General features: G+C 42.7%; 1 protein-coding gene across 1 annotated transcript in view; it reads right to left on the reverse strand.

Moving 5' to 3' along the window:
* Positions 1-5,321: 5,321 nt before the first annotated feature.
* Positions 5,322-27,933, reverse strand: part of LOC142258831 (uncharacterized) — a 92,687-nt gene continuing 70,075 nt past the window's right edge. Inside the window, 3 exon segments of the mRNA XM_075331415.1 lie at positions 5,322-6,233; positions 6,381-7,159; positions 13,603-14,949. Of these exon segments, the coding sequence (XP_075187530.1) occupies positions 5,322-6,233; positions 6,381-7,159; positions 13,603-14,949 (3,038 nt within the window).

Consider the following 27,933-nt stretch of genomic DNA (forward strand, 5'->3'; position numbering starts at 1 on the left):
GCGGACCGCCTAGGCACATGGTCACCTGTCTGAACAGGTCTAGTCCTTATCCTGTTCGTGACGCCAGATGTGAAGCCCCACAGGTGTTGTGTCGGTGCATTACCTTCAGGAACTCCACTCGGCTCAGTCTTGTCACAGGTAGGAGATCTTCTTCTAGTCGTGACGCCACTCTCAGTATTGCGGCCAGTAGGGACCGCCACTGCAGGTTGAGGGTCGCCTGGGGCTGATGGTATGTGCAGTTAGTTGGAATAGCCTCCTGAGAGTGAGGCAAGCCCCAGGGCCCGGTGTAGGTGCGTAGTACCACAAGGCGCAGAATAACTCCACACAGGCAGAATGTCTTTCAGGGTTTTTACTCACTTCAGGTGGCAGGGTGAGTAACCCGGGCGTAGCTGGGATGAACCAGGCGGGAACCAGGTGTCCTTCAGGCTGACTTGTGAGGGTGACTACTAACTCGCCTTCCTTAGCCCTTGGTGGTTTGGGGTGACCCCGACTTTGAGTCCCTATGGGGGTCACCCAGGGAAGTTGCTGAAGCCTCACTCCCCTTCGTTTGCCGTGTGCTTGTTGCCTGGGCCAGATCACTCCAGCTTCTTGCCACCTGTGAGCTATGGGCCCTAACTGTGGCTACGTGGCTGCGGCTTTTTGTGGTGTTGTGGCGTGGGCTTTGAGAGCCCCACACCGGCAGGTTTAGCAAAAGAAAGCTGGATCTATCTCCGCTTCGGGATCTGCCGCCCGTTTGGGCCTGGTACTCCCTAGCAGTCTCCTTACTTCCCACTCTGTGCTCTCTCTCTAGCTGGAGATGGGTTTCGGGTAGCCCTCCTAGGTGACCGTTCTCCCCCGTCGGTAGCCACTGCGCGGACGCTGTCAGACTACAGCAGCCCAGGGGAAGGGGTCAGCTCTCCTCGGAGCTCCCTGGACTCTGCTCTGAACTGGCTCACTGCTCCTCCTCTCCTGTTCTTGCCTACGCCACCTAGCAACCAGATTCTCTTACCACACCCCTTGAGAGGAGATGGAGGCTTTTGGCCCCCTCCACTATTCCAGTGAAGGTGAAGGCTTTTCCCCCTCCTGGGATCCCCAGGGGTCCTCTCATGGGTACATGTGTGAGACCTGATTACTATGCGCCTGTGTACCACACCCCAGTCAGCCTTCTGGATTACCTGTATTGTACTGTCCCCAGCATGGGTGCAGTACTCAGTGGTGCCTGACCAGGTCAGGGGCGCCACACCTCCCGGTACCTAATGTGACACTGTATTTACATTATTCTGATTTTTAATTAAGTGGTAAACACTTAGTGACCGAATCCCATTACATTCACAAAACCCCAGCATAGGTATCATAAATGTTACTTCCTCTCCACCAAGAGATAGGCCCCTTTCAGTTCTGGTCTCTTCTACACCCATAATCTAAACTGTAATAAAGGTTTGTGGGCAGAGATGAGGGAACCTGTATAGTAAAGTTCAATGTTTGTGCCAAATACAGACTTTACACAAAAAATCAGTTAGCGTTCGGAGTTCGGGTGCTTTATGTATCCTAACCACTTGATCTAGCATAGAATCATAGAATCATAGAATGGAAGGGACCTCCTGGGTCATCTAGTCCAACCCCCTGTTCAAAGCAGGATTCACTAAATCATCCCAGACACATGTCTGTCCAACCTCTTTTTAAAGACTTCCATTGAAGGAGAACTCACCACCTCTCGTGGCAGCCTGTTCCACTCATTGATCACCCTCACTGTCAAAATGTTTTTTCTAATATCTAATCTGTGTCTCCTCCCCATCAGTTTCATCCCATTGCTTCTAGTCTTTCCTTGTGAAAATAAGAATAAATCTGATCCCTCTACAGTGTGACAGCCTTTAAGATATTTGAAGACGGCTATTAAGTCTCCTCTCAGTCTTTTCTTTTGCAAGCTAAACAATCCTAAATCCTGTAACCATTCCTCATAGGACATGGTTTGGAGACCAGTCACCATTCTGGTCACTCTTCTCTGAACTTGCTCCAGTTTGTTGATATCTTTTTTTAAAATGTGGTGCCCAGAAGTGGACAAAATATTCCAGATGAGGTCTGACCAAAGAGCAGTAAAGGGGGATAATGACTTCACGGGATCTAGACTGTATGCTTCTGTTAATACATCCTAGAATGGTGTTTGCCTTTTTTGCTGCTGTGTCACACTGTTGACTCATGTTCAGTCTGTGATCTATTAGTATACCTAAGTCTTTTTCACATATGCTCTTGGATAGCTCTATTCCTCCCATGCTGTACATGCTCTTTTCATTATTCTTGCCCAGATGTATGACTTTGCATTTCTCCCTGTTAAAAAACGGTTTGCTCGGGTACACTCAGTGCTCGGTCCAGTGCGAGCCGCTTGCAGTGTGTGAATCGCTTTCACGGGGAGGTAAAAACATCGTTATAGGATGTATTGTGTACAAGGAAAAAACCCGCCCTCCCTCCCCTGGTAATAAATGCTGTTTATGGCTAGATGCATGTGGGCGGAGACCCGAACTGCTCAATCAGTGACTTCCAACGGGGTTCAGGACCAGTCCAGTTCCCGAACTGAACTTTATTTAAAGTCCGATTGAAAAACCCGAACTTCAACGGGTCCGTATATCTTTATGTGTGGGTAGCCCCACAACAAAAATAATCTCTTGGATATCAGACAGATAAAATCCTTTAGTTTTTTTTTATTACAACAATTATCCAATTATCCTTTGGAAAGGGACCAGTTTTATAACATAAAAAGCCCCATTTCTGCGGGGACCACTTCTGATTCATGAAGAGGTAAATGCCTCCTCATGAATCTGGAGCGTTTGACGAGTGGCATGTGCCTCCTTGTGCCATACTAGAAATATTACTCCCATCAGACACTGGAGTGAGATTTCTGGCATAGGGAACACCACAGCTCGTCATGAATTAAAGGAGCTGTGCTGTCACGCCCCCGTCCCACCTAAGCTCTGCCAATTTTAGAGTGAAAATGTCAAATCTTGGCACAACTTTCCAAATTTTTGTGACAGTTTTTTTTGGCATAAAAGCTTTGATAATTTGGGAACAGAGCGTCTTAACAACTTCCACATATCTAGGATACATGAAGGAACAATAGAAGCAGAGTATTTATGTGCAATTATATTAATTTTATTTAGAAATCGTTACAAGTACATGTAAAAAACACTTAAGAAGCATAGACATGGGAAAAATACATCAGATCCCCATGAATCACCTAACATATCAAAAATGAACATAATCAGGAAGGAGATTCCGGTATGCAGGTGATATGGCAGCTATATGCGGCTATATATAGTGTTGCCTAGTCAACAAAGGATAGGGAGGCTATACAAAAAATGTATTATAGTGTATGTCAGAATAGCCACCTATAAATAGTATATGGATCTTACACCTACCCAAAGGGTACTAGATAAAGGCATGGTCACATATGGAGATATATGCAAAGTAATGAAGTATAAATAGAGAAAGTCAGCTCCATAGGGACCAAAGTGAATCGGGCCGGCACAAAGGCTTACCAGTATATAGGTGGTTCAAGGGGACCAGGCAGAGGGGACCTCCGACGGCCGTTTCGCAGCCCTAAGACCGCTTCTTCCGGGAGGAGAGATATAGTGTCTGTCTTACAAACCGGCTCCTATATGTCTGAACACCCGGTCACGTGATTCCTCACGTGACTGGAAGCCGGAAGGAGGCAGGGATGTCCGCACACACTGCACCGCATCTGACAGGGCAGGCAGTGCGCGTGCGCGATCCACGCTACAAGGAGCGCGGCGTCCCCGTTTCCCCGGCAACGGGAGGGACGTGCAGAGTGCCAGCATTCCAGCACGCCATACCACGACCATAGCAGATGCAGATCGCAGATGACGGCCAGAGGCTGCACACCCCCGCCCCCCCGGTGACGGACAAAAGGAGCAGGCTGATAAGTGAAGAAAGGGGTAAGTGATACTAGTGCAAACATCCAGAATGGGGAAAGCACGTGGGTCACACGTCACTAAGCACATAGCAAACGGCTCAGGAGGGGGACGCGTCACTAGCCAAACGAGCCAGGTTGTACTTAAAGTGGAAAGGGACCCACGTAACAGACCCACACTTCAATAAATCTGGATATATTAATTTACATAATCTGACACCTTACTCCTTAGATGGTCAGAAAGGTGTAAAGAAAGAGAATAGTTTATATATGTATCAAAAGTGGATAGATGGGGCCAAAGAGGGGGAGGACTGGACACATAAGGAATGGAATATATGAAAAGAATCATCATTTGCTACCACATAAGTGACAGAACTAAAGTGCAAACATAGTGCATATCCAGTATATATATAATTATTTGATATATAAAGGACATAAAACATTTTATTATACAAGGCATGAGAAAATATCACATCAAATATCCATATCCATTCTTGCAGTCCTTCTTGCTCATATGGCCTCAATCCAAAGGACAGACACTGGGATCAATCAATAGGGATGACAGAATTAAGATAACTTAACAGGAGAAAAAAGGAAAAAATATAAGTTTCAAAGTAATAAACTAAAAGTTATATTAAAAACCACATCAAGGGAAAAGATTAGCATAATACATCTTCACAACAGTGAAGTCAATCAGTAGCAATAAAGGGCAAACAGGAAGGACTCATAAAAAGGGTGCAAAACTGATAGATTCGTTTAAACCAGCAGGGGACAGTGTGCCAAGAACGGAGATCCAACGGGTCTCACACTGTGCTAATCGTTTCTTTAAATTGCCGCCCCTTATGCCACCATGAATGACATCAATCCCCAGTACCCTCAGGGATCTCGGATTACAATTGTGCACAGACTTGAAGTGTCTTGGTAAGGTCTTAAGAGTTGAGATGTCCGTGATGGTTCTGGCTCCACAAATGTCTCTCACGTGTTCGCGTGTACGTACCCTCAATTCTCGAGTCGTAAGTCCGATGTATATCAAGGGGCAGTCACAGGTGGCATAATAGACCACGTGAGAGGTTTGACATGAGATGTAATGTTTAATTTGATACGTGCGAGACCCATCAGCAGAGGCAAAGGAATTGCCCCTGCCAATGTTCACACATGCCACACAGTGGCCACAGGAAAAACATCCTCTTCTCGGTGTACTGAGACTAAGAAAGTTGGAAGGGGCAGGAACATAATGGCTGCGTACTAGGAGATCCCTAAGGTTCCTAGATCTTCTTGACGTCATAGAGGGAGCACCGGGGAGGCAATCCTTAAATGCCGGTTCGGCCTGCAAAATAGCCCCCTCTCACAAAAACCCAGGAAGAGGTTGGCGTACGCGGGCGCGCAAGCCACCCCCATGGCTGTGCCGCGGGTCTGTTGGTTATAAAAGATCTTTAAAAACAAAAAAATTATGTGTCAGGATAAAGTGGAGGAGCTCGAGGATTAATTCAGATAAATGGGAGTCCAGATTGGTCATCTCCAAGAAGAAGCGAACTGCAGTAGGGCCGTGATCGTGTGAAATACAAGTATATAATGATTCCACGTCAGCCGTGACCAGAAGGACCTCTGGATCCACAAAAATCCCATCGACCCTTGCCAGGACATCCGTAGTGTCACGAATATAAGAGGAGAGCGTCTCAACTATAGGTTTTAAATAATGATCCAAAAATTTACAAATAGGATCACTCATCCCCTCTATGCCAGACACTATAGGACGCCCGGGCGGGTCAAGGAGATCTTTGTGGATCTTGGGTAGAAGGTAAAAAGTGGGGATCTTAGGGGATACAGTAAAGAGGCCATCATGCACCTTTTTAGTGATAATTCCCTCTTCCACTGCCCCATGTAAAATAAGGGAGAGCGAAGCCTGAAAGCGAAAGAGAGGGTTATAATCAAGTTTTTGATAAGTATCCCTGTTTCTGAGTTGCTTGAAAGCCTCCCTCTCATACTTATCACATGGCCAAACCACTATGTTACCCCCCTTGTCCGCGGGTTTAATCACCACATCTGTTAAAGATTGTAATTGTCTCAATGCCAGACGGTGATCAGGATGTAAATTATCACCCCGTCTTTTGGTGGTGATCTTCATAAAATCTTCAGTCACCAGCTTGGTGAAGATATCAACAGATGCACATAGGGACAAGGGGGGAAACCTAGATGACTTGGGATAGGCACATGGAGGGAATGTACCTTGAATCTGAGCATTTTGTTCCTCAAGTAGATCATTCAGTGCCTGTAGGGCCTCACCTTCAAGGGTGCTGTCCGGAGCCTGCTCCCCGCGGCCTTTAAGATGGAGCTTCTTAAGAATCAGCTATCTAGCGAATAAATGTAGGTCCTTCACTGCAGTGAAAGGGTTGAAAAAGTTAGTAGGTGCAAAGTTGAGACCTTTGGATAACACCTCAAGTTGTTGTTGGGTAAAGGAATGATTAGAGAGATTAATTACCTCCAAAGCATTAGGCTTTTTAGTGGGTTTCGTCTTTGTGACGTTCTTTAAAGGAGGATTATTAGTACGGTTTCTACCTCTCGTATTAATTGTATAAGTTTCTATATTTCTAGAAGGTCCAGAGGCTTCCCCGATAGATTCAACATCAGAGAGACCTGACTGCAAGGAAGTCGATCTGGAACGGGAAGCAGAAACAGACCTAGAAAAAGGTCTGGATCTACCGCCCGCCGATCTCCACCGATACATTCTATTATTTTTAAAATCATTTTGATCCCTCTGCAGTTTCTTAAATTTTTGATCTCTGACTTCCTTATCCCATTTTTCAACCAACTGCTTCAATTCCTCTTCAAGTGCAGTGAAAGACTCGCGTGACATATCCCGAGAGATTGAAGTTTGCAACTTCTCCATATCATGTTCAAATTCCCTCAGGGATTGACAGTTAGCTTTAATTAGTAATTTCATGAAGCCACGGGAACAAGCACCAGACAGCATTTCCCATTCTTTTCTAAAATCCGGATTATCAACACCATAGGAAGGGAAGACCTGAACTATCAGACCTCTGGGAATAAGGTCCTTTTCTAGATATTTTTCCAGAAAGGCCTTATTCCACCACATGCGAGTCCTCTTCCTAAGAATGCCTTTGTATTTGAAAATCTTTTTCTTGATTCCATCATCCACACCCTCTGGTGTAGTATTATTCCCATCCTTAAATGCTCTGTCAAGTTCTAGGAGCCACGTCTGGTCATGTGTCCTAAAATCCATGGTGAACCACGGCCAAGCTGTGAAGAACACAGAAGAAATAAGTATCCAAACAAGAAGCCTCATGGTTAAACCTTATGGTCTCTAGAGGGTCATACTGGTAACGGGTATAAGTTAACCCACCAGCAAGTCCCAGAGACTGCACACTCCAAAGGACAATTGAAGGAACAATAGAAGCGGAGTATTTATGTGCAATTATATTAATTTTATTTAGAAATCGTTACAAGTACATGTAAAAAACACTTAAGAAGCATAGACATGGGAAAAATACATCAGATCCCCATGAATCACCTAACATATCAAAAATGAACATAATCAGGAAGGAGATTCCGGTATGCAGGTGATATGGCAGCTATATGGGGCTATATATAGTGTTGCCTAGACAACAAAGGATAGGGAGGCTGTACAAAAAATGTATTATAGTGTATGTCAGAATAGCCACCTATAAATAGTATATGGATCTTACACCTACCCAAAGGGTACTAAATAAAGGCATGGTCACATATGGAGATATATGCAAAGTAATGAAGTATAAATAGAGAAAGTCAGCTCCATAGGGACCAAAGTGAATCGGGCCGGCACAAAGGCTTACCAGTATATAGGTGGTTCAAGGGGACCAGGCAGAGGGGACCTCCGACGGCCGTTTCGCAGCCCTAAGACCGCTTCTTCCGGGAGGAGAGATATAGTGTCTGTCTTACAAACCGGCTCCTATATGTCTGAACACCCGGTCACGTGATTCCTCACGTGACCGGAAGCCGGAAGGAGGCGGGGACGTCCGCACACACTGCACCGCATCTGACAGGGCAGGCAGTGCGCGATCCACGCTACAAGGAGCGCGGCGTCCCCGTTCCCCCGGCAACGGGAGGGACGTGCAAAGTGCCAGCATTCCAGCACGCCATACTGCGACCATAGCAGATGCAGATCGCAGATGACGGCCAGAGGCTGCACACCCCCGCCCCCCCGGTGACGGACAAAAGGAGCAGGCTGATAAGTGAAGAAAGGGGTAAGTGATACTAGTGCAAACATCCAGAATGGGGAAAGCACGTGGGTCACACGTCACTAAGCACATAGCAACCGGCTCAGGAGGGAGACGCGTCACCAGCCAAACGAGCCAGGTTGTACTTAAAGTGGAAAGGGACCCATGTAACAGACCCACACTTCAATAAATCTGGATATATTAATTTACATAATCTGACACCTTACTCCTTAGATGGTCAGAAAGGTGTAAAGAAAGAGAATAGTTTATATATGTATCAAAAGTGGATAGATGGGGCCAAAGAGGGGGAGGACTGGACACATAAGGAATGGAATATATGAAAAGAATCATCATTTGCTACCACATAAGTGACAGAACTAAAGTGCAAACATAGTGCATATCCAGTATATATATAATTATTTGATATATAAAGGACATAAAACATTTTATTATACAAGGCATGAGAAAATATCACATCAAATATCCGTATCCATTCTTGCAGTCCTTCTTGCTCAGATGGCCTCAATCCAAAGGACAGACACTGGGATCAATCAATAGGGATGACAGAATTAAGATCACTTAACAGGAGAAAAAAGGAAAAAAATTAAGTTTCAAAGTAATAAACTAAAAGTTATATTAAAAACCACATCAAGGGAAAAGATTAGCATAATACATCTTCACAACAGTGAAGTCAATCAGTAGCAATAAAGGGCAAACAAGAAGGACTCATAAAAAGGGTGCAAAACTGATAGTTTTGTTTAAACCAGCAGGGGACAGTGTGCCAAAAATACTAGGGGTGAATTACTACTACCAACTAAACCAAAAAAGACTGAGGGTACTATCCGCTTCATCTCTACTTTTAACCAGCAGTGGGACAGTATGCGCCGCATACTAACTAAACACTGGCCTATTTTGCAGGCCGAACCGGCACTTAAGGATTGCCTCCCCGGTGCTCCCTCTATGACGTCAAGAAGATCTAGGAACCTTAGGGATCTCCTAGTACGCAGCCATTATGTTCCTGCCCCTTCCAACTTTCTTAGTCTCAGTACACCGAGAAGAGGATGTTTTTCCTGTGGCCACTGTGTGGCATGTGTGAACATTGGCAGGGGCAATTCCTTTGCCTCTGCTGATGGGTCTCGCACGTATCAAATTAAACATTACATCTCATGTCAAACCTCTCACGTGGTCTATTATTCCACCTGTGACTGCCCCTTGATATGCATCGGACTTACGACTCGAAAATTGAGGGTACGTACACGCGAACACGTGAGAGACATTTGTGGAGCCAGAACCATCACGGACATCTCAACTCTTAAGATCTTACCAAGACACTTCAAGTCTGTGCACAATTGTAATCCGAGATCCCTGAGGGTACTGGGGATTGACGTCATTCATGGTGGCATAAGGGGCGGCAATTTAAAGAAACGATTAGCACAGTGTGAGACCCGTTGGATCTCCGTTCTTGGCACACTGTCCCCTGCTGGTTTAAACGAATCTATCAGTTTTGCACCCTTTAATGAGTCCTTCTTGTTTGCCCTTTATTGCTACTGATTGACTTCACTGTTGTGAAGATGTATTATGCTAATCTTTTCCCTTGATGTGGTTTTTAATATAACTTTTAGTTTATTACTTTGAAACTTATATTTTTTCCTTTTTTCTCCTGTTAAGTGATCTTAATTCTGTCATCCCTATTGATTGATCCCAGTGTCTGTCCTTTGGATTGAGGCCATATGAGCAAGAAGGACTGCAAGAATGGATATGGATATTTGATGTGATATTTTCTCATGCCTTGTATAATAAAATGTTTTATGTCCTTTATATGTCAAATAATTATATATATACTGGATATGCACTATGTTTGCACTTTAGTTCTGTCACTTATGTGGTAGCAAATGATTATTCTTTTCATATATTCCATTCCTTATGTGTCCAGTCCTCCCCCTCTTTGGCCCCATCTATCCACTTTTGATACATATATAAACTATTCTCTTTCTTTACACCTTTCTGACCATCTAAGGAGTAAGGTGTCAGATTATGTAAATTAATATATCCAGATTTATTGAAGTGTGGGTCTGTTACGTGGGTCCCTTTCCACTTTAAGTACAACCTGGCTCATTTGGCTGGTGACGCGTCCCCCTCCTGAGCCGGTTGCTATGTGCTTAGTGACGTGTGACCCACGTGCTTTCCCCATTCTGGATGTTTGCACTAGTATCACTTACCCCTTTCTTCACTTATCAGCCTGCTCCTTTTTTCCGTCACCGGGGGGGCGGGGGTGTGCAGCCTCTGGCCGTCATCTGCGATCTGCATCTGCTATGGTCGCGGTATGGCGTGCTGGAACGCTGGCACTCTGCACGTCCCTCCCGTTGCCGGGGGAACGGGGACGCCGCGCTCCTTGTAGCGTGGATCGCGCACGCGCACTGCCTGCCCTGTCAGATGCGGTGCAGTGTGTGCGGACGTCCCCGCCTCCTTCCGGCTTCCGGTCACATGAGCAATCACGTGACCGGGTGTTCAGACATATAGGAGCCGGTTTGTAAGACAGACACTATACCTCTCCTCCCGGAAGAAGCGGTCTTAGGGCTGCGAAACGGCCGTCGGAGGTCCCCTCTGCCTGGTCCCCTTGAATCACCTATATACTGGTAAGCCTTTGTGCCGGCCCGATTCACTTTGGTCCCTATGGAGCTGACTTTCTCTATTTATACTTCATTACTTTGCATATATCTCCATATGTAACCATGCCTTTATCTAGTACCCTTTGGGTAAGTGTAAGATCCATATACTATTTATAGGTGGCTATTCTGACATACACTGTAATACATTTTTTGTATAGCCTCCCTATCCTTTGTTGACTAGGCAACACTATATATAGCCGCATATAGCTGCCATATCACCTGCATACCGGAATCTCCTTCCTGATTATGTTCATTTTTGATATGTTAGGTGATTCATGGGGATCTGATGTATTTTTCCCATGTCTATGCTTCTTAAGTGTTTTTTACATGTACTTGTAACGATTTCTAAATAAAATTAATATAATTGCACATAAATACTCCGCTTCTATTGTTCCTTCAATTGTCCTTTGGAGTGTGCAGTCTCTGGGACTTGCTGGTGGGTTAACTTATACCCGTTACCAGTATGACCCTCTAGAGACCATAAGGTTTAACCATGAGGCTTCTTGTTTGGATATCTAGGATACAGTGCGATTCAATTCTCCCCTCACAATTTTGGTGTGAAATGTCTACAGGTCTGCGCCAACTCCAGAGGTTCTGAGGCAAAATCATCACATCTAGACAATAGAGAAAGACAGGCATGAAGAATATATATTTACAAGCATTTATTAACAAAACAACAAGATTTGAAAATGCAATAATATACAATGTGATATATTTCAGAGTTCCTATCTCCAATCTGGGGCTGCGCTTTTTAGTAAATAAAGTAGTGGGCAACCTGAGATTAGTGAATTATCTAAATATAATCCAGTATCAAAACCTTTCACAAATGTTCCTAAAGGCTCTCAAAAAGGCTAACAGTGTGCCAGCTAAAAAAGAAAATGAATATTCATTGCTCCCCACACCATAATCCCGCCCACCTCTACGCAATGAAGCCAGCGCCAACCAAGCAGTAGGCGGTATTATTAGCATGGGGAGCAGTGAATATTCATTCTCTTTAATATCGGGTACACACGATTACTAAGCCGCCCGATTACTGCTATGACTGGGCGATCACATGTGTCTATTATTAGACATTGAATATTCACTGCTCCCCAAACCCATAATCCCGGCTGTGGCGAGCAGTGAATATTCTGGCAGCTTACTGAAAGAAAATGTCTGTAGACCTTGAGAGCTAAGAAGACGTTGTAGACGATCCGTTCCAAGCAAAGACTGAAGTTTATTCCGAGATAGTAACAGAGCAGATAAGACAGGTTATGCGGCAGGATGACACACGCAGGTGTCTTGTAGAACAGCAGAATTAGCAACAGATGAAGAAGTGTCCCCCGAAAGGCATGTGGGGGCTTTTATACATGTTAGACAAAGGAAAGCTCATACTGCAGAGAAACACGTATATGTTGGAGAACAAAGAATATACTGTAATGATACATCATGACATTATTTACGAGCATTGCGGTAAAAACTTATTGTATTCCTATGGGCCTCCATGATACTTTTCACTAGTTCAGCCATGTCGTCATTGCTGACATTTCTGATCCCTGAAGGCGCCTCTACTTCACATAACTCTTCAAACAGTGACAACTCTATTGACAACTTAATTTCTTTATCAATTCAATACACCTGCTATTCATGACGACACATCACCATCTATCAACTGACGCAATTGTATTCTTCTATTCGATTTAACCTTTTTTGGAACTTTTCTTATACTTGCTAATTACACTGATGTTCTCTCTGGGGGGAGAACTCTAGCCAATGAATCTCATTAGCTGCAAAGTTAGTTTGCTCAAGTCTTCCCAAGATGGCTGTTAGATACAATACGGCTGCTCAGCACATTATGGCTTACTATTCTCTAACACTTACGTCTGCGTGTAACTGAGTGCACATGGCAGTAATGTCATGAGCTTCTTCGCTTATATGCTGAAGTCACTTGCCAGCATCAGAAAAGAACACTGTGCACCAGGAGAGCAGAGGGATGGGGAGTATAATTTTTTTTTTCTTATGTGTGCAGCGTGATGGGGAAATATATACCAGCATGGACCCATGATGAGGGCTATATATACAAGAATGGGGACATATATACTAGGACAAGAATCATATATACCAGGATGGGGATGATATATACCAGGATGGGATAAATATGGGCAACATATATACCAGGATGGATATACAGTATACACAAGTATGGGAGACACATCAACAGTACCTGTAAGGGGTAAGGGGCATGGGGCCCAGGATGGGTGACATCAGTACAGAATTAGGGGATTTTATCCCAGTAAGAGTGTCAGCAGCAGATCCCCCCCCCCCATAACAGTGCGTGATGACCACATTTTTTGTGTCAATCTTTTTCCCTATATCCCTCCTTCAAAACCTAGGTGTGTCTTATGGTACAAAAAATACAATAAGTTTAAAAATAAATAAAATGGTTATTTTCCTCACAAATTCTTACTTGAGCAATTGTAGCCAATCTTTTTATAAAACCCTTTGAATTATAGTACAGCATGATGCCTTCTCCCGTGTGACTCATCGGACAACAGGATCTGATTAATCTTAAAAACATTTGCCAAATTCTGAAAGTAAGAATGGCTGCTCCGCTCTGTTGGTTTTCTGATGGTCGGCAAGACTTGAGTTAGCAGTTAAATATTTCAATTATTCACAACATGAAAAAGGTTCCCTTCCCTGTGCGGCTTCTTCACATGTTTTATAAGACCTGATTTCCTAGTAAAACATTGCCCACATTCTGAACATGAAAATGGCTTCTCCCCTGTGTGAGATCTTTGATGCACAACAAGATCTGATTTCTGAATAAAACATTTCCCACACTCTGAACATGAAAATGGCTTCTCCCCTGTGTGAGATCTTTGATGCATAACAAGATCTGATTTCTGAATAAAACATTTCCCACATTCTGAACATGAAAATGGCTTCTCCCCTGTGTGAGATCTTTGATGCATAACAAAAGCTGATTTTGCAATAAAACATTTCCCACATTCTAAACATGAAAATACGTTCTCCCCTGTGTGAATTTTCTGATGTCTAACAAATTCTGAATTCTGACTAAAACATTTCCCACACTCTGAACATGAAAATAGCTTGTCTCCTGTGTGAATTTTATGATGTCTAACAAGATGTGACATCTGATTAAAACATTTTTCACATTCTGAACATGAAAATGGCTTCTCCCCTGTGTGAGATCTTTGATGCCTAACAAAAGCTGATTTCTGGATAAAACATTTCCCACACTCTGAACATGAAAATGGCTTGTCCCCTGTGTGAATTTTATGATGTCTAACAAGATGTGACATCTGACTAAAACATTTTTCACATTCCGAACATGAAAATAGCTTCTCTCCTGTGTGAGATCTTTGATGCTCAACAAGTTTATATTTCCGAATAAAACATTTCCCACACTCTGAACATGAAAATGGTTTCTCCCCTGTGTGAAGTTTCTGATGTCTAACAAAGTCTGATTTCTGAATAAAACATTTTCCACATTCTGAACATGGAAATGGCTTCTCTCCTGTGTGAGATCTTTGATGCTCAACAAGTTTTGATTGCCGAATAAAACATTTCCCACACTCTGAACATGAAAATGGTTTCTCCCCTGTGTGAAGTTTCTGATGTCTAACAAAGTCTGATTTCTGATTAAAACATTTTCCACATTCTGAACATGAAAATGGCTTCTCCCCTGTGTGAATTTTCTGATGTCTAACAAGGCATGATTTCTGAATAAAACATTTCCAACACTCTGAGCATGAAAATGGGTTCTTCCTAGAGTTAATTTTTTGATCGTTAGCAAGGGTTATTCGTGGAATAAAACTTTTTTCACATTCTGTGCTTAAAAATGGCTTCTCCCCTGTGTGAGATCTTTGGTGTTTAAAAAGATATGATTTCTGAATAAAACATTTCCCACATTCTTGACATGAAAATGGCTTCTTCCCAGTGTGATATTTTTGATGGTGAACAAGATGTGATTTCCTGGCAAAACATTTCCCACATTTTAAACATGAAAATGGCTTCTCCTTTGTAGGAACCGTTTCATCCGTTTCATATTCCACATCCCTTCTGTAACTTTTATTCTGTTTACAATTCTGTGATAAATGGGAATTTTGGGCTTGTTTGAAAAACTCAGATGATAGCGCTTTCCGAGGAAGGATTGGAATTATATCTGGGACAACAGCATGCTCTTCATATGTATCATGTGGGATACTTTCATCATCTGTTATAAATTCTGAAGATATTAGAGATCCATCTGAACTCCCAATACAGTCATCTGCTAAAAATAAACACAAAGTTATTAATTTTTAATGATATCATGAAAGTACATTTATTTTTTTAAACCCTAATATCAGAAATTAAATTAGGGAAAAAATTATTCTGAATCTGTTGTCCAATATCGAGGTCTAAAGGCCCCTTTACACGCTACGATTTATCTGACGATATGTCGTCAGGGGTCATGGTTTTCGTGACGCGTTTCCGTCGTCGTTAACGACGTTGTTGCGTGTGACACCTACGTGCGACTCCGAACAATCTTAAAAATAGCGAAAATCGTTGATCGTTGACACAACTTTCAGTTTCAAAATATTGTTCGTCGCTTGGAACGGAGCAGACATATTGCTGCGTTTGACACCCTGCCAACGACCAACATCCACATGACCGCCTTGGTCAAACAATATCTCACTGAATGATGTAGCGTCGTTTGTGAGATGGGTACATGTGACTTCTACAAAATGACCTATGTGCGATCTCGGCAAATCGTAGCAACGATCTGGGCGTGTCACATTGCTAACGAGATCGCTAGCGATATCATTGTGTGTAAAGTGGCCTTAAGAGTTACATCTTTGCTAATTCGGCTCTCCCATTCCTAGCACCAATTCTCTGGAATGTGCTACAGTAAATAATCGGATTAATTGTCACAATGTGACTGCAGGATAATGAGGGATAGGGGGCTCCAATACTATCCCTCACACTAGGGGACCCTAAGCTATTCCTAACCTCTGGATTACCCCTTAAGATGGAGATTCCGGAGTCTTGCACATTACTAGTCTCCTGACTAGATCTAATTTGTGATCCCCAAGGGAAGGAAGGGGCAGGATTATGATGGAAATACAGATTAAGACAGACGGGACACATTGCAAACTCACAAAAATAAACAGTGAGAGGCTAAGGAGAAAAGCAAGAGCAGGAAGGCAGCAACAAAAATGATGACAACAAGGGTTAACACCACAACAGCTCACAGTAATAATGCACAAAAAACACCCATAAGTCTGGATCACAACACCTCACCAGATCAGTATAGGTAAACTATAGCTGGCATTAATAAAATAGTCCAGCCAGCAGATAGAGAACGGGAGCAAATAATACTTTCTCCTCTACAGCATGTGATCACAGACATTAACAAGCAGCCCAGCAGAGAATAACTCTTACTAGCCTGCCCAAGTGTTAAAACATTAAACTTAATACATCTAGTTATTAAATATTTTAAATAGGACATACTATATATGTTCACAGTTCTGTTTATATTGGAAGGGCATAGCTTATTGATAACAGTTCTTATAAGGAATAAATATTTAGGTGTCTGTATTGATATATCTATATAGATAAGTGCTCACATAGTATGGTATATATATATTATCCGGATCTTTCCAGTTACTGTAAGCAGATTACACCATGTAACATGCGTCCAGCAGTAATTTCCCTATATGGTCTGTACAGTTGCCATATATATAACATGACACGATGGAGGGGGCTCTCTCACTCCTGCACGTCGCCAACTGACCCAGGATCCATCCAGCCTGCAGGATGAACACATGCTGTTAAGCGTACAGTATATCACCCCTGCCTTACCATTCAGGATCCAAGGAGAGATGGATGAAGATTTTCTATTGATCAGTATGGACTAATTATTAATTTTTTACGTAAGCAAATAAGAATATTATTGTTCATTTCTGTAACTGAACTTTGGCAACCAATTTATTAGATATAAAGAGACATTTATTTTTTACATATTTTGAAGTCCATTATTCATGCGTCTTATCACGTATTTGAAGAAAAATATATTTAAGAGTATATTTTTAACATTTGGAGAGCCAGCCATTCGTGATTTTTTTTTCCAGTTTTTGTACTTCTTCCTTCACTTTGCACAAGGGGGACAGAAGTAAAGTAATGAATACCTTTTGCAAAGCATCAGGAATTGACAATTTATAAAAATCACGCAGAACCTAGGAAATACGGACAAGTCAAGTCGCATGAATGTTTTTTAAATGAACTTTAAAGAGTTTACAAAGCCATAGACGATAACCTTTGACGTTTCTTTGGAGGAGAAAGAATAAGTCAGCACATAAGAAGTACTACAAGTGCTGATTATAAATCAAGGTAAGACAATGAATTTAAATTCTCTTTCTGAACAAAGTAAGCATTTAGAGAAGTCTAGTTTAGCGAATTTATGGTTAGACTTGTATGCTGAGTGTGAACTAGCAAATTTACGAGTAAATTCTAAGGTATTTTTTAACAAAGAAAAAGAGAAGCTTGGAAATGTATTGCATTTAGTTCAGGAATTCCATAAGTCAGTGTTAGAGAAATCCAAAGACTGCTTACAACCTGAAATATCAGAAAGTGATTTTGTGAATTTTGACTGTAATCAAGATGGCCGCAGACATGTGGCGTCTATTAAAAGTGACCTTCAGGACACTGGGAAAGAAGCAGGAAATTACATAGAGAAGCCAGAAGGGGAGGAGTCAGAGAAGGAAATGACATAGAGAAGCCAGAAGGGGGAGGAGCCAGAGTAAGAGATGCGCAGAAAGTTGTCAGAGAAGGACACGTGCAGAGAGAAAATGGCGACGATCAGTTTCTAAAAATGGAACAGGCTAAGTTGGAATTTAAACTTAGGAAGAATCTTTTGGACCTATACAAATTAATTCCCGCATACGATCCGAAAATACATGTATGCAGAAATTCAGAAATATTTGAAAGTAGTGTCGAAAAGTTAAATTTAACCAATTGTGAGCAGTCTCAGTTATTCCATATGTGGATACCCCAACATTTTTTCAGACAATTGGCATTGAAAAAGTCTTCTGACAATGAGACATTTGATTGTCCAAATGATGATGACATCACAAGGCTGAGAAATCTCATTTTCTGTGAACGGAACGAACCTAATCCAGATTATGAGATGTTGAAGGAATTACAAATTGAACAGAATGAAAGTACGTTCTCATTTATGTCCGTTTTTGAATGTTTATATAGGTCGGTCATTCCAAATGTCAGACCGAATGAAATAGTACATTTGTTCGTCAAGAAATTTAATAAAATTCTTGATGCTAAAACCTGTGCGTTAAAGAAACGGAATCTATTCGAAAGTACCCAATTTATTGATTTTGTTAGAAATTACCACAGGCAATCAAAACAGAAATTAATTCATTCTGAAAAACCAACACAATAAAGGGAGAGATTCTGTGAAAAACCAACAGTGCCTCCCAGATCCAAATATTCCTGTGACAAAATGTATGAAATTCGTAGGAAACTGCATGTAAATTACAAATCATACACCCCCTCTCTTTCTTTGTCTCCAAAGGAAGGATTTGTCACAAGATCCCATATCGATGATCCCAGACAAATGATGAGTAAAAACTTTGACAGACAGCGACAGCTGGGTGGTCCTTCAGAGAGAGACTTTTTTTCTCATTTAAGGAAAAAAACTGAGTTACATAATATTATCAGAGATCCCAACAGGTTGAAATTGACTATAATTGATCGAATCTTTGAAGAAAAATTTAGGTTTGGTTTTCAGCTGGATAAAGGGGATTTCTGGATAAATTAATTTTGTTATTTGATATTTATTATTATTCATATACAGTGTATCCATGTAAAACATACCTTCTATAGATTTATCTAATCTAAATATATATATTTAAAAGTAGTGATAGTAAGATCAAAGTTATATTTTCATTTAGTTATATGATAGTTTAATTTTATAAATTAATAATTTGATCTCTGTATATGAATAATAATATTTAAAATGAATACTAAGGAAAAGTATCGCTTATTTTAAGTGTTTAATTGTTATCATAAATATGATAATAATTTTATTCTTTTATTTCCCTCAGAATTTATCAGTAAAGCAGATTGATGAAGTATTAACTTTTATTTATAAATTTGTTCTTATCCTCAATCAGGTAACATATATCTTATATTTGCGTAAGGCTAATCATTAAAGCATGCATAATAATAATTATTTTTCTCAGGTAGCAATCATCAAGAGGAAGATCAGTTGTTTTTAACGTTTCTTTCAGGAATATGAATATACATATGTTTTCCTTGGTGCTATTTGAAGTGTAATCTGAGTTTTTTTGGAGTGGAATACTTACACTGCTTGCTGTGTTGGAATAGAATGTTCCTTGTACGTAACCAGAGCATGTGACACTTGAATTACTAAGCTAATAATGTCTGTCTGTCCTATGGTCAAATGTACAGTATGTGACTATCAAAGGTACCTATTACTCATGAGTAATGTAATTCGTATAATTCAAGAAGTACTTCATATTAGTATCATATTTTTGAAATGCGCATAGAGAAATTGTAAATTAAAAAGGGGATATGTGTTGTCCATATGTTTGTCTGTATGTGAATAGTTTTGTATATACTCGTACAGTGAGGCAATCTAATTGATTGAACAGCTGTGGACTGAAATTCTATCTCGAGAAAAGTCTTTGAAGCTTCCAAAGAAAAAAAAAAAGCAACATTTTTTTTTTACTTCAAGGTTATAATATGTATGTATATTATTAGAATAAATAAGTTATAGTACATAAGTATTAATAATTAAGGAATTTATACAGAATATATCTTATTCATAGACATATTTCTTTAATGTAGATGTGTCAAGATCCATATCAAAGGTTTATTCTGAAGAACTACATTTTAGAATAAGGTTTTTTAATGTCTTGATTTTTATACAGTTTTGAGTTACTTATTCACAGATTGGTAATCGTTTTCTTTTCAAATATGAAAGAAATATTTATAATATGGTCTTGGAGATATACAACATAAATTTTAATTTAATTTAATCTTGACATATTAATTTTTATACCATCATATTTGATGATATTAAAAGAAAAAGGTTTGGTCTCAATCACACATTTATAGTTAATTAATATATGTGTCTACACAATACTTTAATAGTCAATATTAATCAGGTGCAAAGGAAAAATTGGGAATAAAAAAAATAAAAATTATATATATATTTGAAGTATGGTAATCACAATGCATTTATATACTAAAGATTATCAGCAAGGTTACATGACTTGATTATTTTTATAGGTTAATGATATGACAGATATGGAAATCATACAAGATATTAGTAATATTAAGGTTATGGGTTATTAAAGACATAAGTAACATATACATAGAAGGCCTTATTTTTTATTCCAATTTTTATTTTTTATTTTTATTCCGATTTTCATTTTTCCTTTTATTCCTATTTTATTTTTGATTATTTTTATTCAATATTCACATTTTTAATCAAAATTTTAATTCCACAATTTTATTTTTCTTTCCAATTTTTAATATCTCAATTGAGAAAACACTTCAATATTTAGTTAAGTAATATCTAAAATAAGAATATTACTTTATTAAATATGAATCATATTAAAAGGGAAAGTACCAATTTTTGGAAGAAAAGAACACTTCATTTTATTAATATATTTACGGTAATTATTTACTTCCTAGTAATACATTATTCTTTTATTAGTATGTTAACACAATAAGGACGAATATTGGTTATAGTTACATAGTTTTCTTATATAGTAGGTTATTTAATAAATAATAGACAAATCAAATAAATTAAATTAGAGTAATAAAGATGGAAGATCGAGGTATATCTAGGTTTACCTTCATATATATTATATTTTTTAATCAATAATAATTTATAATGATAATAATATTGTGTTTTGATGGAATCATCCAGTCTTTTCTAAAAGGTTATTTGCTTTGGTTTATAATTTTACAAATAATCTAACTAAATAAGCCACATTGTTGCCTTTCATATTTATAATATGGTACATGTTATAGGTACATATTATATTATTTTATATTACATTTTGGTTACATTCAACACATTACCACCTATGAGTTTGGAAAGGTAATTACACCAATGAAAAAAAAGAGGTTATTACATGAGAATACTTTCGTCTATACCATTATGCAGTATTATTACATCATTCTAAGTATCAATTATATTAATACTTGTACGATAATAATAATAATGACATGGTATTAGAGTTATGATACGCTGTGATGTTATTAGTGATAGTTATTGCCATATTTGGTATCTAGATTAGGGAATGAAGTCTTCAATCAAGATTACAGAAGATAAAAGACTTTTAGTAATTTTTTTTAAAGTCAAGAGGGATTCCACAAAAGTTGCAAAAGCTGATATCCAAAAGTCCAAAAGGTAACGTCTTAAATAAGACTGTGTTACATACAAAACACTTACCACTGCGGGACCTCAGCAAAGACAGTGATCTTATGGTGCCAGGATGGACAATGATACAACACATGGTCTGTGCATTAAGACCTCACTACAGTTACTAAGGAGAGCAATAAAGTGTTAAAGTTAACCCCTGTCGTGCTGACCAAGAACGTCTCAACATCTGTTCCAGGAATGACATCAGGCAGCATGGAGGATAAAGGTGACTAATGTAAATTACACTGCACAGATATACATCAAAGACCTATACTATTCTTCTACACTTATAAACTGTGGTTTATCAATATTGGCTATGGACTTTGCAATAAAGAATAAAGTTTATGGACTTGATCTAACAATGATAAACGCAATACGGGACTGTATTAAATTGGTAACCATTCATCTTTTATCAAAGGATTTATTTCTAAGAGACTGTGTTTATGCCAGATTACACCGGAGATAAGAATACATCAACCCAGAGGACATCATATGGTGACCGGATTTGTTTTGCATCTTTTTAGGTTTAGGAAAGTATAATTATATATTTTATATAATTATCAGTCACGGCCTACCATAACATGAATCCACATTATTATATTGTTGAACATACAACATGAATAATGCAAATTGATTATTATTCATCATTATTATTGATATTAATCCATTATTGCCAAATAAGGGAAAAAGATCTGTTATTTTAATGATGTATTAATTAATTTTCGGGGTTTCATTAATAATAATAATTAATAATTTACCCGCCTCAAGGGAGAATTGTTAAAACATTAAACTTAATACATCTAGTTATTAAATATTTTAAATAGGACATACTATATATGTTCACAGTTCTGTTTATATTGGAAGGGCATAGCTTATTGATAACAGTTCTTATAAGGAATAAATATTTAGGTGTCTGTATTGATATATCTATATAGATAAGTGCTGACATAGTATGGTATATATATATATATTATCCGGATCTTTCCAGTTACTGTAAGCAGATTACACCATGTAACATGCGTCCAGCAGTAATTTCCCTATATGGTCTGGACAGTTGCCATATATATAACATGACACGATGGAGGGGGCTCTCTCTCACTCCTGCACGTCGCTAACTAACCCAGGATCCTTCCAGCCTGCAAAATGAACACATGCTGTTAAGCGTACAGTATATCACCCCTGCCTTACCATTCAGGATCCAAGGAGAGATGGATGAAGATTTTCTATTGATCAGTATGGACTAATTATTAACTTTTTACGTAAGCAAATAAGAATATTATTGTTCATTTCTGTAACTGAACTTTGGCAACCAATTTATTAGATATAAAGAGACATTTATTTTTTACATATTATGAAGTCCATTATTCATGCGTCTTATCACGTATTTGAAGAAAAATATATTTAAGAGTATATTTTTAACACCAAGCCTGTGGTTTGACGCCTGCGTCTCACTGCGCTGCTCACAGACAGCAGAGAAATTAACATGCAAAGTACCAGAGTCTATCATTTCAACAGATCCTGACGCTGCCATGACAGTTCGCAAAACTTGCAAACATCTCCTTGGAACATTGATCCACAACATAGACAATTTCAAAGAGGTTTTTTCGAAGACGAAAATAAAATAAAGACAGATGCTGAAAGTTCAACTGGGTTGTCTGGGACTGTAACGCTGATGGCCTATCCTTAAGCTTTGTAACCAAAGTAGGTAGCAGGGTCTTGCAGCCTGTACAGATAAACATTAGGGTTCAAATTCATCAAGACCGGTGATGTACACTGAAAAATGACATCAGGGACTGGAGTGAGATTTCTGGCATAGGGAACATCGCAGTTTGTTATGAATTAGAGAAGCGGTGGCATCACATCCTTGTTCTGGCCAAGCTCTGCCCATTTTGGCAAAGCTGGTTAAAATTGAACACACAGACACTGTTACGGGGGGACCGGCAGATTAGGACCAGGGGGTATATATCCTAATCGCCAGTCGGGGCCCACCGTGCTCCAGATGACAAAGGAGCTGCTGGCACCTGAGGGTTAGGCGGAGACTATAGAGCTGGATGGCTCTGAGATAACCCAGGAACTCTGGGAACCGGTCACGTGTGTTGGGACACGTCAGACCGGACGACAACCCGATTAGCGTTTTGGTGCACCTAGCGCTACACCAACCACGTGTGCAGGAAACACGTCAGGCCGGGTGGTAACCAGGTAGCGTTGACCGGAAGACCGCCACGAAAGCGCCCTGTCGGCCACGTGTGTAGGACACGTCAGGCCGAGCGGTCCTCCGATTAGCGTTTCTGGCCACCTCTCGACTGGCCACGTGTGTAGGACACGTCAGGCCAGATGGGTACACCAGTAGCGTTGACCGGGAAGCCGAGGAGGATAAGGAACACCCTGTTAACTCCACAGGGGTCCTGTGGTACACTGTCCGTGCGCGTAGGGGGCACAACCGGACAGGTAGCACAGCAGGTGCGTTGTCCGTGTGCGTAGGGGGCACAATCGGACAGGTGGCGCAGCAGGTGCGTTGTCCGTGTGCGTAGGGGGCACAATCGGACAGGTGGCGCAGCAGGTGCGTTGTCCGTGTGCGTAGGGGGCACAATCGGACAGGAAGCACAGCAGCCGCAACCCAGTTAACGCCACTGGGCTGCTACAGCAAGACTGGAACGGCAGGAGGGAAGCACGGCGCCTGACCCTGATGTGCCGAGCCACGAATCTTGGCGTGACAGGCACCGTTCGCCTAACCCTACCTACTGCTTCCTAACATAGGCTTATGCCGCAATGAGGCTCTAACATGGAGGTGTGCTCTGACTGAGCAAATGTGAAGACTGCGCACCTCCATGTTGTCTCCAGCCCCTTTTATAACCTGGGTCCGCCCCAAACCCAGGGTGGAACCACCAAGGTCCAATAGCAGAGTGCCATGTCATCAGTGACGTCACATGCGACCTATCCGGAATCGCCACGTCATTGATGACCTCATGGCAGCCACGCCCCAAACACTTCACCAGTCATCGTCTGACGACCAATACTGAGGTGCCAGATCATAGGAGCGGGCCTCTGCGAGCCAGTCCGGAGTTGCCACGTCATCAGGACACCTGACACCCTCTGCCCTATCAGGGCCTGCCACCTCACGGACATGCTCAGTGAGGTCCTTACCGGACCTAGCCTCTGGTGCACTAAGTGCCTGAGCATGCCCAGTAGCCTGAGCAACAGGCTCAGAAAGCAGACTATCAGTTTGAGCATGCTCAGTAGGCACATCCCAGCACTTAGACACAGCACGAAGTCCAAGTACCTGTGCAAAGAGGCTGTTAGGGTTAATTGTGGGAGCATGCTCAGTAGCCTGAACTGAGGACTTAGTCTCAGACATAACACAATCAGGCTGAGCATGCTCACTAGGCAAAACACCGGGCTTAAACTCTGGCTGGGGTAAATCGGCGCACGCATGCGCACTAGCCGCCTCTCCACACTTAGACGTGGTGCAAGGAACAGCCAACTGGACGACCCGAGGCACGGCCAAGAACGGCAGCCGGCGCCTGGGCGCAACAGGAACCGCAGCAGGCTGCTTGCGGCTATGGCGGCGCCGGTTCGTAACAGTACCCCCCCTCTAGCGGCCCTCCCACTCGAATGGTCTATAGTCGCCACAGATACCACTGAGCGACGGGCGGAAGATGGAGACATGCAGTGGGAGCTACAAGACTCGCTCCACCGTGTAATCACCCCAGACGACCAGTCGATATGTGGGGAATGTTGCTTCAACCAAGGAATACCCAGCAGAATATCATCTGCACCCTTAGGGAGAACCAGAAATGAAATGGTCTCCCTATGCCCAGATGACATGGTAAGAGTAATGGGCACTGTCCGCTGGTGAATTACCTTGGGCAACAAGGACCCATCCAATACACGGACTCTCACTGGCCTTGGCATTTGCACCAGTGGGATGGCATGCCGCCAGGCAAAAGAGGAGGAGATGAAACTATCCCCAGCACCTGTGTCCACACTTGCCCTTGTGGACCATGTTGACCCCTTAAAGGAAATGGACGTGGGAAACGTCACCCTAATGGATGACGCAGAGTCCAGTCTACCTCCAGCTATGGTCACCAATCGTGGTCGCTTATCCTGACGCTTTGGGCAACGGTTGGCATAATGACCATACTGCCCACAAGCGAAACAGGAAATGCCCTTGCGACTCGAAGACCTAGCAACACCAACCCTAGAGATGTCCATAGGGACAGAGATGTCCTCTAAGGAAGGTGCAGTAGGAGAGACCACTACAGCGGCTGAACGACCCTCTGACCTGCGCTCCAGCTGACGTTCGGAGGTCCGCAGGTCAATGCGGGTAGCCAGAGTCATGAGGCCCTCAAGGGTAGTTGGTACCTCACGCGACGCTAATGCGTCCTTCACGTGCGAGGCTAATCCCCTCCAGAACAGTGGAATGAGAGTCCTCTCTGACCACCCCAGTTCTGCAGCAAGTGTCCTGAAACTCACAGCATATTGACTTGAGGAGGTACGCCCCTGCTCCAAAGTCAGTAGCTGTAGGGCCGAGTCGTGAGTGACCTGAGGCCCCAGGAACACTTGTCGCAAGGACTCCAAAAACTCCTTAGAGTCCTGTACTACGGGGTCATTCCTCTCCCACAATGGTGTAGCCCACTCCAGTGCTCTATCAGACAGCAAGGAGATGATAAACCCCACCTTCGACCTCTCTGTAGGAAACCGTGCAGCCAACAGCTCTAGATGGACTGAGCACTGGTTCACGAATCCCCTACATGCCTTGCTGTTCCCCGTAAACTTGTTGGGCAGCGAGAGGTGAGGGAGGGTTGGAGTAGGCTTGGTGACTGACACCATTGCAGCCGCTTGAGCCACCACATCATCCATATCAGCAGCAAGAGCAGACTTCTCCAGAGACCTCACTCTAGCATCAAGCTGCAGCATGAACTGACGTAGCTGCTCCATCTCCGCCATGCCAGCCAGACCCTGGCGCAGTCTTACTGTTACGGGGGGACCGGCAGATTAGGACCAGGGGGTATATATCCTAATCGCCAGTCGGGGCCCACCGTGCTCCTGATGACAAAGGAGCTGCTGGCACCTGAGGGTTAGGCGGAGACTATAGAGCTGGATGGCTCTGAGATAACCCAGGAACTCTGGGAACCGGTCACGTGTGTTGGGACACGTCAGACCGGACGACAACCCGATTAGCGTTTTGGTGCACCTAGCGCTACACCAACCACGTGTGCAGGAAACACGTCAGGCCGGGTGGTAACCAGGTAGCGTTGACCGGAAGACCGCCACGAAAGCGCCCTGTCGGCCACGTGTGTAGGACACGTCAGGCCGAGCGGTCCTCCGATTAGCGTTTCTGGCCACCTCTCGACTGGCCACGTGTGTAGGACACGTCAGGCCAGATGGGTACACCAGTAGCGTTGACCGGGAAGCCGAGGAGGATAAGGAACACCCTGTTAACTCCACAGGGGTCCTGTGGTACACTGTCCGTGCGCGTAGGGGGCACAACCAGACAGGTAGCACAGCAGGTGCGTTGTCCGTGTGCGTAGGGGGCACAATCGGACAGGTGGCGCAGCAGGTGCGTTGTCCGTGTGCGTAGGGGGCACAATCGGACAGGTGGCGCAGCAGGTGCGTTGTCCGTGTGCGTAGGGGGCACAATCGGACAGGAAGCACAGCAGCCGCAACCCAGTTAACGCCACTGGGCTGCTACAGCAAGACTGGAACGGCAGGAGGGAAGCACGGCGCCTGACCCTGATGTGCCGAGCCACGAATCTTGGCGTGACAGGCACCGTTCGCCTAACCCTACCTACTGCTTCCTAACATAGGCTTATGCCGCAATGAGGCTCTAACATGGAGGTGTGCTCTGACTGAGCAAATGTGAAGACTGCGCTCCTCCATGTTGTCTCCAGCCCCTTTTATAACCTGGGTCCGCCCCAAACCCAGGGTGGAACCACCAAGGTCCAATAGCAGAGTGCCATGTCATCAGTGACGTCACATGCGACCTATCCGGAATCGCCACGTCATTGATGACCTCATGGCAGCCACGCCCCAAACACTTCACCAGTCATCGTCTGACGACCAATACTGAGGTGCCAGATCATAGGAGCGGGCCTCTGCGAGCCAGTCCGGAGTTGCCACGTCATCAGGACACCTGACACCCTCTGCCCTATCAGGGCCTGCCACCTCACGGACATGCTCAGTGAGGTCCTTACCGGACCTAGCCTCTGGTGCACTAAGTGCCTGAGCATGCCCAGTAGCCTGAGCAACAGGCTCAGAAAGCAGACTATCAGTTTGAGCATGCTCAGTAGGCACATCCCAGCACTTAGACACAGCACGAAGTCCAAGTACCTGTGCAAAGAGGCTGTTAGGGTTAATTGTGGGAGCATGCTCAGTAGCCTGAACTGAGGACTTAGTCTCAGACATAACACAATCAGGCTGAGCATGCTCACTAGGCAAAACACCGGGCTTAAACTCTGGCTGGGGTAAATCGGCGCACGCATGCGCACTAGCCGCCTCTCCACACTTAGACGTGGTGCAAGGAACAGCCAACTGGACGACCCGAGGCACGGCCAAGAATGGCAGCCGGCGCCTGGGCGCAACAGGAACCGCAGCAGGCTGCTTGCGGCTATGGCGGCGCCGGTTCGTAACAGACACACACATCAGCCTGTCTCCTCTTCAGCTTTAGACTCCTCCAATTGAGACCTTTGGTCA

The sequence above is a fragment of the Anomaloglossus baeobatrachus genome, assembly GCF_048569485.1.
Source record: "Anomaloglossus baeobatrachus isolate aAnoBae1 chromosome 5 unlocalized genomic scaffold, aAnoBae1.hap1 SUPER_5_unloc_13, whole genome shotgun sequence".
Taxonomy (NCBI): domain Eukaryota; kingdom Metazoa; phylum Chordata; class Amphibia; order Anura; family Aromobatidae; genus Anomaloglossus; species Anomaloglossus baeobatrachus.